General features: G+C 40.6%; 1 protein-coding gene across 1 annotated transcript; it reads left to right on the top strand.

Annotated features, from left to right (window-relative positions):
• Window positions 1-10,461: 10,461 nt before the first annotated feature.
• Window positions 10,462-15,895, top strand: glipr2l (GLI pathogenesis-related 2, like). The gene is made up of 5 exons (XM_071469487.1): window positions 10,462-10,931; window positions 11,546-11,654; window positions 13,130-13,233; window positions 13,722-13,799; window positions 15,115-15,895. Exons 1-5 carry the CDS (start codon window positions 10,919-10,921, stop codon window positions 15,279-15,281), a joined length of 471 nt encoding a protein of 156 aa, XP_071325588.1. The 5' UTR covers window positions 10,462-10,918; the 3' UTR covers window positions 15,282-15,895.
• The last annotated feature ends 856 nt before the right edge of the window (window positions 15,896-16,751 follow it).

The following is a 16,751-nucleotide window of genomic DNA, read 5'->3' as shown; positions in this document are numbered from 1 at the left end:
AAAATCCACCCTGTTGCTGCAAGGCAGCAGTGACTGCCATACATCTTCCATGCACCTGGGGACATTAGAGACCTCAGTGAGGAACAGAGTAGAACTTCACTTCCTCCATGTCTAATCTAATCTGCCCTCCCTTCTCATATTTAATTATTCCATTTACCCCCTTTCATGTGTTTTTTCACTCCATTTTACTCCAGATCCCACTCCGTCTCAGACCCCACAACATCAAATCCCACTCTGGAACAGAACTCCTGACTGTAGTGAATATATAATTCATTCCCATGACCACACACTGCTGAATATTTCACTCTGGCAGTCATGTATAATTATAGTTGACTCTATGTCAAACTGTCACTCTAGTGCCCCCTCTCTGGTAGTTTTTCCACACAGCCCTTCAGGCCTCAAAACACGGTTTCCTTGGCAGTGTGGGCTGCCTTTTCGTCTTTCAGAGTCAGTGGGTTGCTCAATTACTGTCAATCGTTCAGTGGCAAACCACCATTCACAATTGGTCCCTCCTCCAATGAAACGCATAATGACTCGCAATTACTGGCAAAAATTGTGTTGCGCCAAACAGACATCCACAGAATGCATACTGTGATGTTTAGGAAATGAGATAAAGCAAGTGGTAACGATCCTCACGAGGGTAGTAATGAGACTTAATGGGAGTTAATGGGGTTACAGTGATCAGGAGAGCAGAGAGACCCCAGGTTAATACAGCTAGTAACAGGACATAGACAGAGTGAGGGAGGGTATATATATATATATATATATACACACACACACACATGCATACACACACACACACACACACACACACATAGAGCCAATATAAAGGTCTAAATCATCAGATCGTTATAACTCTCCTCAGTTTAAGAATTATACATGAGCCTTCTGGAAGGTTCCTGTCTTTGATTCTCTTGTCCTATGCTACTGTTAGAGTTATACAAGCTGTTTGAGTCTGTGTGTGCGTGTGTGTGTGTGTGTGTGCACGTGTATGTTAGAGACGGTGTGTTCTTTCAAGTCTTCTGCGCTTAGCAGCAGTTAATGAGATCAGGGTGAGTGTTATCTGTGAGGAGGCCTTTGATGAAATATGTTCAGAAAGAGAGGGGGGGTCTTAGAGAATGAGATCGGAGGAGAGAGCCAGGGGGAGCCGGCATGGAAGGAAGAGTCAGGGTATGTGTGCATGTTTGAGTGTGTGTGTGTGTGTGTGTGTGTGTGTGTGTGTGTGTGTGTATTGGAGGGGGGGGGGGGAGTGATATATAGAGATGGCTTGAAGAAAATAGAGAGGATATAGGGGGAAAAAGAGAGGAAGCAGGAGCAAAAGCGAGGAAAAGTGACAGAGAGCAGAAGGGGGGGCATTCATTTTTAATCGGGAGGAAAAGTCAGCCTCACCGCCAAGAGAAAGGCAGATAGATGAGGCCCATTCACTTACAGCCACCAACACAACACAATATAGACACCTATACATGTTTACACACACTGAAAACAAACACACTCACACCTTCAAATGGTCAACAGCAAATAATATTTGGGCTGTTTAGCTTTGTGCATTTGAAAAAGTGGATTGCTGACTGAAATTGTATAAAACCCACAAGGGAGTATTTGGATTATAGTTTTCCTTCATCATAATCAGACTCAAATCCTCCTTTTTAACTCTAATACTTTAATTCTAATTACTCCACACAGGCTTCAGTGAGCTGAAGACTGGGAGGGTCTTTATCCCTTTGGAGAGACAGAGGGGGAGCCTGTAGGAAACAAAGGACCAGAAAGAGAGGAAAAGAAGGAGAGACATAAAGTGAAAAAGAGGAAGTTAGAATGAGGCGAGTAAGGATAACAGGACTGCCTATATACTAATAATACTAATTCACTGATGGCTAGATTTAAAATGTTCAGATTTCTATATAACAGGGGCGGACAAGTGCGCAGTGCTCCACCAACAAACTCAAAGGCACATTTTATTTCACAAGGCACATGGCAGCTAAATTACAAACATGCCACTTAAAAACCAGCAGATCTGGTTGGGTCGGAGAGGCCAACCAGTAAACAGGTTGACTGTGCAAACGGTGCTAAAAAACAAAATAGTGGACTGTACTTCTGCCAGGGATCTGTGTACCTACCCATTTATAAAGCACCCAAAATCTATATTAATATATTTAAAATATGCAGGACAAAATGGTCTCGCATTCTTTCCCAAAGCCATTGCCTATAGTCAATTTTTGCTACTTCTCCTGCAGGGTTTTGAGCCTATTTTTAACCATTTTTAGCTGCTCTGTTTAAGCTTTTTCTGCCACCCATGGCATTTTCAGTATGATCATCCCAAGAGGGAAGTCATGCCTGCCAACAGAAATACTATATGGACACCACAGTCAGTCTTCAGCATCACAGTCAGTCAGATCCAAAAGGACAGAAAGGATAAGGGAGAAAAAGTGAATTTTTTAATGAGTACTGCTGAAACATAACACTGAGCAGAATTAAATCTATATTTTATAGTTATTGTTAAAAAAGTAGCAGAAGGTAGATTTGCATTTATGTGCTGGGATCGCCTCCACTGCAGCATTCTCCCACAGCCAAAGGATGTTTTCTTTTGTGTTTTGTTTTTTTTTCTTTTCCCAATTTCCCTTTTCCTCACAAAGACGGCATTTGAATGACCCAAACCAGTCCCACTGGAGCCAGAAATGAGAAAACATACGCTAAATACCTAACACATTTACAGCTATGTCTCTGGTAGCTTTAGCCGCAACAGCATTTAAATGATTACCCCTAGGTATTGCCAACCTGTGCCGAACACACACAGCCGCTCTGCGGGATGTAATAACACTTTACTGACCACTGGCCCAATGGGATTCCAGTTCAAACCATATCTGAACATAAAAACGAAACAGGGAGGATGTTTCATTTTCCCAGAGGGCCCCCTCTCTCTCTCTCTCTCTCTTTCTCCCGCTTTCACTCATTCCCTACTGTTATCTCTATCTCTCTCCACACTGGCCACTTTCATCCGGCTCCCAGAGCTGAGGAGACACACAACACACAGAGGGAGAGACACACAGACACACAAAAGTTAAAAAAAAAAAACACACACAAAGGGAAAGGGAGGAAGCATATACAAAAGAGAAATGCACTCTTTCTCACACACATACACACACATAGAGGTGTATATATACAGACACAGTGGGCCCTATTTCAGGATGCTGTCAGCAGGGGGACAGAGGCTAGAGGAAACACAGGATGAATTCTCCTCTGCCTCATTCCATCACACTGCCATGACACCCCTATTTACCTCCCCCATCTATCTCCACACTGACTGTCTACCACCTTGTCTTGCCTGTGTGTGTAGCTGTTAATGTGTGTGCGTGTGTGCGAGCATACGGGTGCCTGTGTGCTGTGTGGGTATGTCTGCACATGTGCGAGCTTAAGTGTAACAGCACATTCACAGTGATGGAGTGAGGTGAGGTGGACACTGTGTATTGTGCTCCACGGTGTCAGAACATGCCGTGCAGCCCATCAGCATTTGACAGAATCACTGTGTTTTTGTTTAGATGGTTCAGACAATGACATTCACTCCCATAGGAGAGACACATGAAGTTTCTTCTTTAAAGTTTACATTGGTGCCAGTACCGTGGTATCCCAAGCAATCTCTGCGACTGATTCCCCCTTAAACTTGGTTTCAGGGATTTTTTTTTCTTTCTTTGTTATCTCTTCAGGCTCACAAGCATTCCTCTCCCCCTGTCGCCATCCGATGGCTTTGCTTCACACCCCATATGTCCTCCTGTGACGATGAGAGAGCCACTTTCATTGAGGGGAATGCAAGTGTTCTGTCCAATTCCCCAACCTCATTTTGGCTCTGAGAGAAATGGTCCCTTTCTTTATGTCTCCCACACATGTACACGTGCACTCACACACACAAATGGTCCCTACCCTTTTGTCCTTCTACTCCCCAAGGCTATGGTCATGCATTTTCAGCTTCATATAAATTTTTTTTGTTTGCTATCCTTGGCCTTCTATGATCCATGACCACAAAAAGAGAGAGAACACACATTGAGAGCAAATTAAATCGATATTAGCAGCACAGACATGTAGTATTGAGCTGTCCTGTGGCTTTATCCCTCACTAAAATGCTAGCTAGCACTTCTCAAAACAAACAAAAAACGGTTAATTTTCTGCTTGTTCTGTATCCTTGCATCATGCATGTTTACACTGTAACTAAATTACATCCATCTTTACAGCTTCCTTAGACTGTAAGGCTGAATGAACGTGATATCCTGTATTGGAGTTACATATACGGTACATCTCTATAGGAAATGGCCCTATTCAGAATGAATGAAGTCAGGCTGCAAAAGCCAGATGTCATTAACTCCAATAATCCATTAGAGCCCTCTATGATCGACAAGCAGACAAGTCTTTGTATTTGTTGAGAGGTAGCATAATAGCGCCGAAGATCACATCCTCCCATATATGATTGCAATTCCTGTATAAATGACATTAGCAAGCTGCTAATGTAACATACACTTTCTCCTACCTACTTAATTTTCCTCAGTGGCATAAAGAGGCTGTCAGTTTAGAGCGTGTACCAGAGTGAAGCATAGATACAGTTTCACATCTACCGATTAATGCCATCATTTCCTTTCACACTGAGATATTTCCTTAAATGTGCAGTGATGTATGTTGTAAAATCAAGTCTGCTCAGAGGTTACTATTTTCATCATTAAATATTCATTAACACGTGATATTCAAATACCTCAAGGACATACTGTATGTATGAATTTCAAAAAGTGCTTACTTGCTGTAATGTAGTTTAAGCTGTAAATCCTGCTGGGTTAGCAGCAGTTGATTTGATTAAATTCAGGGCACAAACTCAGTTCATGATATTCACTCTCTGTTCATCATGACAGCTTAACACTACAGGGTGACAAATTGTTGCTCTTATGACAAGGCTTACATGAGACTATAATCATGTGTTTACTGTATATGCATACTTATGGATATGTGGGCATGCAGATGAATGCAGCAAATACCTTTCCTATCCCCATCTCTGTATCTGTCAGTAGTTGATGGCTGTATTTTATTCTTGTGTGTGTGAAAATGTATGTGTGGTTGACAGTCTGCTGATGGGCCAACACCTTTTTTCCAGACAGCCCACCCTCCTGTATCGTCTCGCCAGAGCAATGGAGTCCTCCTCTGCATTGTTAACACTGCACACCTGGACAAAGGCAGCCAAACACTCTCACACATACACACACATCATTGTGTTACTTTGTTCATGGGGACCCATCATTGACACAACGCATTACCTTGCCCCTTATCCTGACCTTAACCATCAAAACTGAATGTGCCTAACCCTAAAGTCTTAACCCTTGAACAGACAGCCAGCAATTTGGTCCCCGCCAGTATAGTGGGCACCCTGTTTTTGGGCTCCATGAATGTACTAAAAGAAGACACACACACACACACACACACACAGATAGATCCACAAGCACAGTCACACAATTTTTATTAAACAGATAGCTTTGTTCTTGCCCTAAAGCAGTTCCTCCCAAGGCAAGGTCAGAGGATATTACTTAACAATACAAACACAACTGTAAAATGAGCCAAAGAGGCACCATTCAGAAATACTAAATTAGCTTGCTGCCCAGTCCAACCACAACGGCTGTCCCCGATGCTGAGAAAAGCTCTACTGAGGGCACATGCATGATGCTTAAGGGTGGTTAGTTATTTTGGGAAGCAATAATTAGCGTCCATAGTGTCAGGATTTTTCTGTAGCTCTGTGAATGTTGTATGACAACTATTAAACAACATTAAATCAGCTTGAAGAGCCTATTAGTTATACTTCTTGGACATAGCTATTTAAATGAGAATTATACATAATGCAGAGCGGGAAAGGAAGGAGAGCAGAGGAAAAAGGCAGCAGTTTCAAATGTCAGCTAAGACATGTACACAGTGAAAGCAAAGAAGAGTGGCAGGATATTCGGTAATGACTTAGATTCTGTATCATTTACTTGGAAGTTTCATTGAAAGAAGTAACTAATTTAGTACAAATTAGAAGAGAAATGGAGAGACATTTCTGAGACAGTAGTTAAGATGACTAATTAAAGAGGAATTCTCTTCTCACTGCCCACTTTAAACCCAATGACATCCATTGCCTATTTACTACTGGAAATGATCATATCCATCTATATTGAATACATGAATTGATTGAGTCTAAATACCGGCTTAACACTGTCTCCATTCTTCCTAGAATTAGTATTAAATTACAAGTTACTTTCCAGGAACTTTTCTATGACTTTACACTTGCATGTCAGTTTTTTTCTAGGAAGTTATATAGACCCTCATAATAAATTGTTACCCAAAATATTTATAAAGAGAAGGAGACACCATTGACACTGTCAGAGAGTTGCTCATTTGTCTTCAAATGGGTGCATTTAAACCTACAGGGTGCCGAGAGACAGTTCTTGTTATAACAGCCGTCACAACATAACATGTCAATCAATGTCAAGGTCAAACAATACTTGTACTGTTACCCGCACTGAGATCCACATCGTCATCAATCATTTACTTTCACTTTTATTCAAGTTTTTTTTCACCTCTCTCTCCTGTCAGGTCAGGATATCAGTAGACATATTGTTCAACACACACTTCCTGTAAGCATGCATAAATGCATACTTGCATAACCGTGTGTGTTTGGGTGTGTGCATGTGTGTCTGTATGAGAATGAGGATGTGAGGATAATTTAATTATGGACCAGATAGAGCAGGTTACTGAGGTTAATATCCTGCATGCACTCTGCTCCTCTCCGGACACAGTAATTGCTTTAAGCACATTAGAAACTTTATTGACTGCGATGGCCTTTTAAGACATTACATTTCTGCTGCTTAGTGTCAGACAGGAGTCGTCCAGCCCTGCTTACTGTCTCTGTCTCCCTCTGTCCCTGCCTTTCTTCCTTTCCTTCCCTCCCAGCTTGCCCTCTGCTCACCCTGTCACTCCCCCTTCCCTGCATGTGTCCCCTTGCCTGTATCTGCTTAATTGAAGGCTCCCTAAATATGATGAGATTTGTATAGCGCCTCATCCGTAGAGGCAGCTTGATGAGGTTTGATTGGCAGGTGATTAACTCCTCTTAACCCACAGAATCATCTGTCCTCGGTGGAACAGTTGCACTAATGACACCATAAAAGGCTTCTTGATGTGTCAAATTCTGGAGCGGAGCTCTGGAGAGAGAGCTTCCAACAACTCCTTCGAAAAAAGTGCAGCCCCCTCACTTCTCTTTCTCTTAGCTGAGATCAATCCTCTCAACACCCTCTCAGTAGATCTCTGCATTTTCACTCAACCAGACCTCTTAATGAGGATGGAGGTGAATGGAAGGAGTTATTAAAAAGTCTTCACCTTCCTCCTGGGACCGCTAAAGAGGAATTATATGCAACTAAGTGCACTTACAGCCCCAGTTGTTTCACATTTCTGTTGCCATAAATCCACATCCACTGCAGTCATGATGGAGATGGAAAATGATTTCTGGCCGAGACAGGATTTGGTGTTCCTTTCTTTTTATAAGGGATCTACTGGAAGATTTTCAATAGGGGCTTCAGGTGAGGAAAAAATGAAAATTACAGATCGGAGGGATGGAGGGAGGGGATGAGAGACAGAGGGAAAGTGAAGGGGAGGAGAGGAGAAGCAAAGGAAGGATGTCGCAGCTGACAGGGAGGGGAGCCAAGCAATAAGTACAACAGATATAGCCAATGTGCAGAGATAAATGATGTAATATCTGCATGGATCAATGTCTGTACTGTCCCTCTAAAAGTGGCTCTCTCTATAAATCATCTTATCATCCCTCCTAGTACAAGTGCATGCACGCACAGGAATACACACATTCGCACTACATATGCACACGCAGCTCTCTCAATTAGTATGAATTAAGATGTATGGCTGTAAAGTCCCAGTGTCTCTAGACCACTATGTAAATGTCTTCCTCCAGATGTCCAGTCCCATCACTCTGCAGATGGTAGGAGGAGGCAAGGAGGAAATCAATTTGTTAAGATAGCACTATCCGGCTAATGAGAAATCAAGTGGCTTGACTTTTCACACAAATCCCATCATGTCCACTCATATTATAAAACTAAGATGTCATTAGTTGCACTCAGTATGACTAATAGTCTAACCATGTCCTTGTTCTGTGTCTTTGCTAATAGTCCCACCTTGTGGCAAATTAAATAATTACATGTGAAAGGATCACAGAGTGGCTTGGCAAAGTAGCTGACACACAAGCAATGCCACAGTACTGAATTAAAACCTAATTTACATGATGACTACCTAAAAACTCATAATGTTTACTTCTTTTATCTTAAATGGAGTGGACTAAAATCAGTGGTTGAGCCCACAGGAAATAGTCACAGCTCCTGTTCTTGTGTGTCATAAGTAAATTTAAAATGTCCTAGAATTCAAGTCCTTTTTTATCCAAAATGGAGTCATGTGTTATTTGACATATTCCCATCGCACCAGATGTTAGATTTTTAAATGATGATCAATACATTAGTCTTAAATTGTATCTCAGAAAAGACTTATTCTCTCAGCTCTGACAGCTGCCAAAAAGGCAATGCATGGAGGTATGGCACTAATGTAAATAGACAGGAAATGGTGCCGAAATAGGCCTGTTTACAGTGTATGCATGTCTACATGAGCCGATGATGGCATGATGTCTCAGAATCTATATGTGCATTTGGTTTGCCAGTGTTGTTGAATGTGTACATGTGACACAGCGTCTTTGTCCATCTCAGAGCGTTATTGTTTACACTGTGGTGTTTGCAGTGTTGCATCAGCAGTTCAGGCCATGATTATCTCTTGTGCCTCTTCGTGGGTTTTCAGTGTCGCCTTATGATGTGACTGAAGAAGTCACGTATACAAATAGTGATTGTTAGGTCTCTTTTACAGCTGACGCACATACTGCAAACTGGCATTCAGCTTAATATGACTCATTTATGAAGCTGTCTTTGGAATTATGATTTATTGTATTCACAGAATGAAATGCTGCATCAGTTGCCAAGACAGAAAAATAACAGAATGTGGCAAGGAGAAGTCTACAGCCATGCCAGGGGTTCTGTGAAGCTGTAGCTTACTTGGACAGTAGTTTGAGATGAATGCTATCACTAACATGGCAACATCCTCACAATGAAATTGCTAACATGCTGATGTTTATAAGATATAATCTTAACTATTGTTCACAATATGAGGTTAGTTTGTTAGCATGCTTACACTTGCTAAATGGTGTTGAATACAAGGCACAGCTGATGAGAATGTCATTAGTTTTGCAGGTATGTGGTTATGTATTAAGTTATTGGGCAAAGTGAAATGAAATTAAAAATGAAATTTGGACCTTATGATGGTTGCTAGTAGAGGTCAGAGGATCACTAAAGTCAGAGGGATACATCATCTGAGGAGTAAAAAATGTAATTCAATATGGGTTCTAACCTACTGTATAGGTGGGCTACACTCACATTGTGCAGTAACTGATATTCCAACAGTAGGCTTAATGTGTGTGTTTGCTGACCTTGTGTCATTCAGGCTTAAAAAATGTGGATAAACTCTAATTCACAACTGGGAGATTAGCCAGTCAAGCCTCAGCATTTTGCTGTTATACATTAAGCAGTTTTATCACAGCACTTTGCTGCTGACACACTGAGGTCCTATTGATTTAGAGGGTGTAAGAAAAGAGAATTCATTCTTTATACAAGCTGTAGCTTGTACAAAAACTGGAGAGACGATTTTAGAAGCTGAGTTATGAGATGTGCAGTAAAATATTAGGCAATCCACTGTGAGGTTCTGTTGCAGTCCTGCCTCTATTAAACCAGGTGTCATTTATGTGTGTTTTTGCTAATGATGAATTTCTCAGTTTGGAAACCATTAAAGCACAGAAGGAAGCATACCCCATACAGACAAAACAAATAGCAGAAACCTGTTCTGCAGCATGATGAATGGGGATATTGCTGCTCCCTGTGTGTCATCTGCAGTAAGCATATTGTTCAATCATTGCTTTTTTCATCCAGGGTGGAGGTTAAGGAATAAGTGGGTGTAATGGGATAACTTATTGATCCAGAAGTTACTGCAGGAACCTAAAAATAGAGTTTAAGTTATAAAGTTTTCCAGTGACCGAAGCACTTCGAAAATGTCTGCTTCAGCAAAAGTGAAAGTATGTTTTGAAAGGTGAGGCGTGTCACTTCAGAAACAACAGTTCACATACTCTGACCTTTCTCCATGCCATTGTGTTCCATGGCACACTGTCTATGGCACAGTGCTGCATCATGATGGTGTGGATTGTAAGAAAGGCCACTGTCCTAGCTAAGGCTGCTAGGAGTAATTATGCTGTGAGACACATGCCCATATGCCATATATAGGCATATGTCCATATGCCATATATGGGCATGTGTCTCACAGAGATGATGTCATCAACCACAGCAGGGGCTCCCCTTTCATTTGTCGGTTAGCAAAGACACAGTGGGTGTGTGCTCGTCTGAGGCATAAAGATAGATGGAGGGCATGTAGATAGTAGGGTGTGTGGCTACAGGAGAGACAGGCAGGTTATGGTAAATTAAGCGAAACAAGGCTTGAGGAAGTTACATTATGATCATGACATGCTGATAAATAGCGAAAGGGGAACTTTGCACAACTGCTCGAACTCCAAGGTGGAATTGAACGAACTGAAGGAAAGGCCCAAAATAAAAGGGTTAGCAGCTGTTTCAAAACATCAGCATTAGATAGGCAGCACTAAAAGGAAGAGGGAGAGAGAGAGAGAGAGAGAGAGAGAGAGAGAGAGAGAGAGAGAGAGAGTATCAGAGAAAAAGGCAGAGAGAAAGAGAACAGGAACAGAAAACGACACAGGGGAGAGGCTGATTTCGTTCAAGCTTATTACTGATCTCACTGAAAGGCTTCCTGTGTCAGCACCATGGGAAAGTCAGGTAAGTGGAAACAGCACCCAGAGAATTTTAACTTTGATTGTAAAAGCTTGGCCTGACATACGATTTTACCTCCTCAGTGAAACTGCTTGTTTAACTTGTTTACTGCATGTGTTTGTGAGCTTTGCTGCCTTTGAAAAATACAGAACTTCATTTTTCTTTTCTTTTTCACTCATTTCTTTTCCTTGTTAATGATGCTTCCAGTGAGATTTCAAAACAGTTTTCTCTGGTTCTTAGTTAAGATTCATCCTGCAGCATGCTGAGTAAATGCTGGCAGCATTGGTATTTTTATTGTTTCTGTGTGACCATTTGAATGTGCCTATTGTGTGCAAGCACTCAAGAGAATGTAGCACTTGTGAAAAGGCCAGTGAGTGATAGGCACCGGGGCGCGAAGGGGCAGGGGAGGTGGTGGCATGGATGACGTTTTCTACTCTGCATCCATCATCTGCCACGGAGTTAGTAGTCACTGTCTGAGGTCAGTCAGACCGTAGGTGGTGAACTCGGTTACAGCTCCAGTTTGTATGCTGCAGTCTTGATGTTGTATCATCATGTCTCCTTTGTTAGATTTCTCTCACTCTGGCTCTCTGACGCTTCTGTCTCCATCCTCTGTCTCTCAGCCTCAAAGCAGTTTGCTGAGGAGGTGCTGCAGTGCCATAATGAGTACAGGAAGAAGCACCAGGCTCCTCCACTGAAGCTGAGCAGCAAGTTGTGCAGAGACGCTGCCCGGTTGGTTAATGCACACACAGATCAAATTAGAAACCTAATTAGCAGGGAGTCAAACTACCCTGTAACAGTGTCCAGTCCAGTCTAGCTTGTCAAATGCAATAACTAGAACATATAATACAATATCGAGAGTCTTAGGTTTGTTTTCATAGTGATTACAGCTTATGTTGATAATTTGTTGCCAGTAATTGCAGTTATATTAACATTTCGTTCAAATACGGTTTTAATGAAACTTAATCTCCAGACTTTCTGTATCATTAACACGTGAAAAAAAACTCAGAGAAGGTATTGAAACACCCAACATGTTTAGTACAATCAGGAAGGATAGAGGCGACTGTTTGTTTGTTCATTTCCTCAGGCATGTTTGATGGTGCAGTAGCAACAACCACAGTGCATTAACATTAACATTCAAAACACAATAATATCCATACTGGGAAAAAAATAATATTTATTTCTCAGGGGATTTTAATATATTGAAATGTATTTTTAGAGAAGTAACCTCAAGCTACACCTCTGTCGATATGGATGTCTTTTATATAATGTGTATACTGTTAATATCTGTGATAGTGAGATTATCTGCAGTTCACTGGAACGTGATGTTTACCTCTCCCTCTGTGTCAAATGACTTGCATTGACTTGATTTGTAAAGGGACTTGCCAAAGTTGTGCAATTATTACTGTTTCACCCCTGCTCAGGAGAAAGGTTGAGGGATCATTTTCAGCTGCATGTCTTGGGAATAATTTATGTAATATGAATATAAATAATATTTAGAATACAAATAACATAATCCAACAAAATAAGTGACCAAACTCACTGGACTTATATTTGTAGAGTTGAAGAAGTTTGTCCTTTCATCCAAGAAGCTTTAATGGCTGCGCTGAGCAGGGCGTTTCCTAGCATTTAAGGTCTGTGGTTGATCCACACCATGTTGCAGGAGTCACTGAGGTCAAATGGCAGTCACATGATTGTCAATGCAGTGGTTTAAATAGAGACATGAATAAGTTACTACCAGGCCAAGATGCAGTAACATGCCTACCATAGACTGTAAATTGGAGTAAATGGGATGTCACTGCATGAGCACTATCATTTTCCATTGTAGAATCTGAACTTTACAACATCAAATTAGTCCACAGAAATATTATATGAATCTTCTAACCAGTCTTATAACCAATCCAAATATCAATAGCAGTCTTTTAGAGAACTGGTTTATATGCTCACACTGCAGTTTTCCATTAGATTGTGCTTCTAAGGTAAGGATGTTTCACACTGTTTATCTTTGGGGTGGAGGACAGCAGAGTGCAGGAGGCTTTTAAAAACTGAGACTTCTAGAAAGGCCAATCCTGAAGAGGTGGTGAGCTGTAAAGTAAACACCACTCATACCGGTAATCTGTGCAGTGTAGAAATCAGGATTCATAGTCAATACGTGAAAATGACAACTTAAGCGTACTGTTGACAACCCTGTTTGTCTCTTTTCACAGTTATGCTGAAAGTCTGGCCAGCACAAGAATTCTGAAACACAGTGTGGAGTCCAGTAGAGGGAGCTGTGGAGAGAACCTGGCGTGGGCGTCCTATGACCAATCAGGTACACACACACACACACACACACTCAGTGATTATGTGTGTATCCTCATGCTTTTCTCTCACACTTAGGCAGGGTTAAACATTTTGGTCCTCCTGATGTACTTGTGTGTACGTAGGACATAGACACATAAGACACATCCCTCAATAGATACAATAATTTAGTCTATGAGGCTTAAAGCAGATGCTCCGTGCTGACTTTCCCACCCTGCATGTGAACAGCTGGGACCTATTTCCCGTCTAATTCACAATGTGTTTGAGGCCTCAGACACCATGACTCACTGCAGAAATATGTCAGCATAGGACCATGTGATTCATAAAGCATCTCCTAGAGTGCTGCATCAGGCAAGAAGAAGTGCAACACTGTAAACAAGATGTGTTCAAATGGGATTTGTAGCTGCAGAGTGCAGTCTTTTTACATGGCTGTCACTCTGATTAACATGTATGACACATGACTGATCTTTCAGTTAAAGTTACACTTTGCTTGTGCAGGGAAGGATGTGGCAGAACGCTGGTATGATGAAGTGAAACAGTACAATTTCAATCGTCCTGGATTCTCCTCCGGCACTGGTGAGATTCACACATGTGTGTCTGTCTGTTGCCCTTTCTTTCATATTTCAGTCAGTGACAAAAGTCCTCTGAGCAACAATAGGATATACTAAATTCAATATCAGGATAATCCTGAGTAATCATTAGAATTTTTCCTATATTAACATGCAGTATATAACATTATGGCGTATGTATGTAAACTTACATGTTAAATAGTTTAGAGGTGAAACAATTAGTTAATTAATTGATTTGTTTATTGGAAGAAAATTAATCAGTAACTATTTAGCAATTAACTAATCACTTTGAATAATTTATTAAGGAAAATGCAGAAACTGTTTTAAAATATTTCCTTATAATAAATATGAGAGTGAGCCTCTTTGGATTTCAGACTGTTCAGACTTCAGTTAGATAAAAGAAGTCATTTTAATTTTGAAATATCCATGCCATCTCATCAGCAGAATTAACTGGTTATGAAAATAATTGTTAATAGAAAATAGAATAAAAAGTATTAAGATTATGTTCATCATCATTGTGCTCATTATGATCTAAATTCATAAAAGTGGTATAACCTTTGAAATATTTAAAAAGTCACTTTGTTAGAGTTTACCCAAATGTGCTAACATAAAGTCAAATTCAAATTTGCCCTGATACCTTGTATTAGACATATTTTCCTTCTCGTGTGTCTTCTTGTATAGTCTCATTTCATCTCTTTACTTCTTTTTTTCTGTGTATTTATCTCAATCTCTCTATTTCTTGCTCTGTTTCTCTTTGTCATTTTCTGTTTACTCATTGTCAGTTTCTCTGTCCCGGTGTCACGTTTACCCAGGCGGGGAAGGTTGTTGTTATTCTCATGCTGATGTCACACCTCAGCGAGTGTGTGACTGACTCTGTGACCAGCCATGGGGAAACTTAGGAGAAATCACAGTCCTCTGTTTCACTCCTAAGCCCACATGTCATTTCTTGTCTGCCCTAATTCCTCCAGATGGTTTCGCATAGCCTCAGACTCCGGTGTACATGAGTCTGTTTAACTTAATCACACATTAAGCACATGATTTCAAGCAGCTCATCACAGTGATTCACACTGATTCATAGAAAGTTGCCCGTTAGAGAAAGAAAGAAATTAGGTTTACAGGGAGAAGGAAGAGGTTTGAGATTGATGAGTGGGAGAGGAATTAAAATTCTTTCATCTGTAAATATTTAGAGGAGCTTAAGTCTATGAGCACTCAGCTTCAACCACGTCCTAACAGACTGTTTCTTTTCTGCTCTTATTCCATCTCCCTCTGCCTTGCCTTTAATTTCTTTCTATTTGTCATTTTTCTTTTTACTCTCAACCTAGGCCATTTCACAGCAATGGTGTGGAAGAGCAGTAAAGAGCTGGGTGTTGGTAAGGCCACTGCATCAGATGGTTCTTCCTTCGTGGTGGCAAGATACTTCCCAGCTGGGAATATCACCAACCAGGGACACTTTGAGAACAATGTTCTCCCAGCCAAAACCACTTCCTAAAGATGTCTAGATGCCGAAGACTTGACTCAAACCCAAAGGCATTTATTCCTTTCTCAAAGAGGGAAGTGATCTGTCAGCACTGCTATGGTGAATACTCAGGAGAGCACCACTTCTTGCCAAGTAGAGACCCATGCAACAGTCTTGTATGGATTCTAAAAGATGAAATGCACTTGGGCTTTAAGTACTATATTTGTCTTTTGGAAATAGGTGTGTATGATACAAAATGAAAAGAATGTTTAAAATGAAAGAAGCACTACTGTTTGAAATAGCTAACCACACACATCCAGGATCCATGTGAAGGATAATGCTGATTTTCATTTAAATTGCCTGTGACAGTATTTCATTCATTAATTCCAGTAGTTTTATATTTTCACTCACTGAAATACATCAAAGCCTTACATCTGTGTTTGTGTGTGGGAACTAATTCGGTCAGGACAAGGAATACACATTTACTTGTGGAGTCTTTGCTTTTAATTCAAAGTTGATGACTCAGCATGCTTGGTATGTGTTTGTTTTATTGCAACAACTTCTCATAGCAGAACCCTGCCATCTTGTATGTGTTTTGTACGCTAATCAATTTTATACAATAAAACTGATATATTATCAGAAACGCATTTGGCATCTGTCCATGCATGCTAGTGTTACCAGTGCTGCGTGACATTATCAGAAGAGCGACAGATTTCAATGAGGGTTAATCATGACACAAACATATTTTTTGGAAAATGTAACATCTGAGTCACTGCTTGCTGGAAAAAATACAACCCTCCCATGAAATATGATAAAACGGGAACATTTTAGACAAAGCAAGCAGTTGTATATGTAAACACTGAGTAATGAGCATTTTTTTCCAAAGTTTGTATTAAAGGTCTGAATAATTGTGAGACATAAATCTCCTACGTCTCCTAAAAACCAATATAACAGTGCAAAGTATTTCTTTAATATCTGCAGACTGCCTCTGAAAAACAATAAAACAATTATATGAAATGGTAATATTACAGTGCAGCCTGTTAGCAATGTTTCTTAAAAAGCCATTACCAGAAAAAAGGGTGAAATGCCTTGCCTATATTTCAACCAGTCCACACTTGAACAGCATGTCATGACAAGCTTCGCACATTAAAGCTCCAATCTGTTTCCATATAAATTACAAGTATGCTGTATTTTTACATTTGAGATATGGATGAAAAATATTTATTTGTGTGTTTCTCACCTGTTAATGTTTGGAAATATACTGTAGGCCTGTTAGCCTTTACCAGCAACAAAAAACAATCATTTAGATGTTAGTATCAGTTAGTTTGAGAGTGATAGCAGATTCTATTACTTTGTTGGATGCTGGCTTTGCTTTCACCTTCGAAGGAACTATTCTTCCCAGGAGCAGGTGGTGGGGATTGTTGCTTGACAAGAGCTTCAGCCTTGGTTGCGTTTACAAGACAAGAGGTTGTAATACGTCCTCTGAGCAGTCCTACGTCTGCA

Source organism: Trachinotus anak, unplaced genomic scaffold (assembly GCF_046630095.1).
Source record: "Trachinotus anak isolate AG129_WGS33_773 ecotype Australia unplaced genomic scaffold, CSIRO_AGI_Tana_v1 ptg000032l, whole genome shotgun sequence".
Lineage (NCBI taxonomy): Eukaryota > Metazoa > Chordata > Actinopteri > Carangiformes > Carangidae > Trachinotus > Trachinotus anak.
This window is presented reverse-complemented; position numbering and strand designations above follow the sequence as displayed.

What these genes read in the sequence shown, in the direction of transcription:
- glipr2l (XM_071469487.1), top strand. An exon ending in GGCGTCCTATGACCAATCAG is followed by an intron (nt 13,234 to 13,721) that starts GTACACACACAC and finishes TTGCTTGTGCAG; the next exon opens with GGAAGGATGTGGCAGAACGC. An exon ending in TGGATTCTCCTCCGGCACTG is followed by an intron (nt 13,800 to 15,114) that starts GTGAGATTCACA and finishes CTCTCAACCTAG; the next exon opens with GCCATTTCACAGCAATGGTG.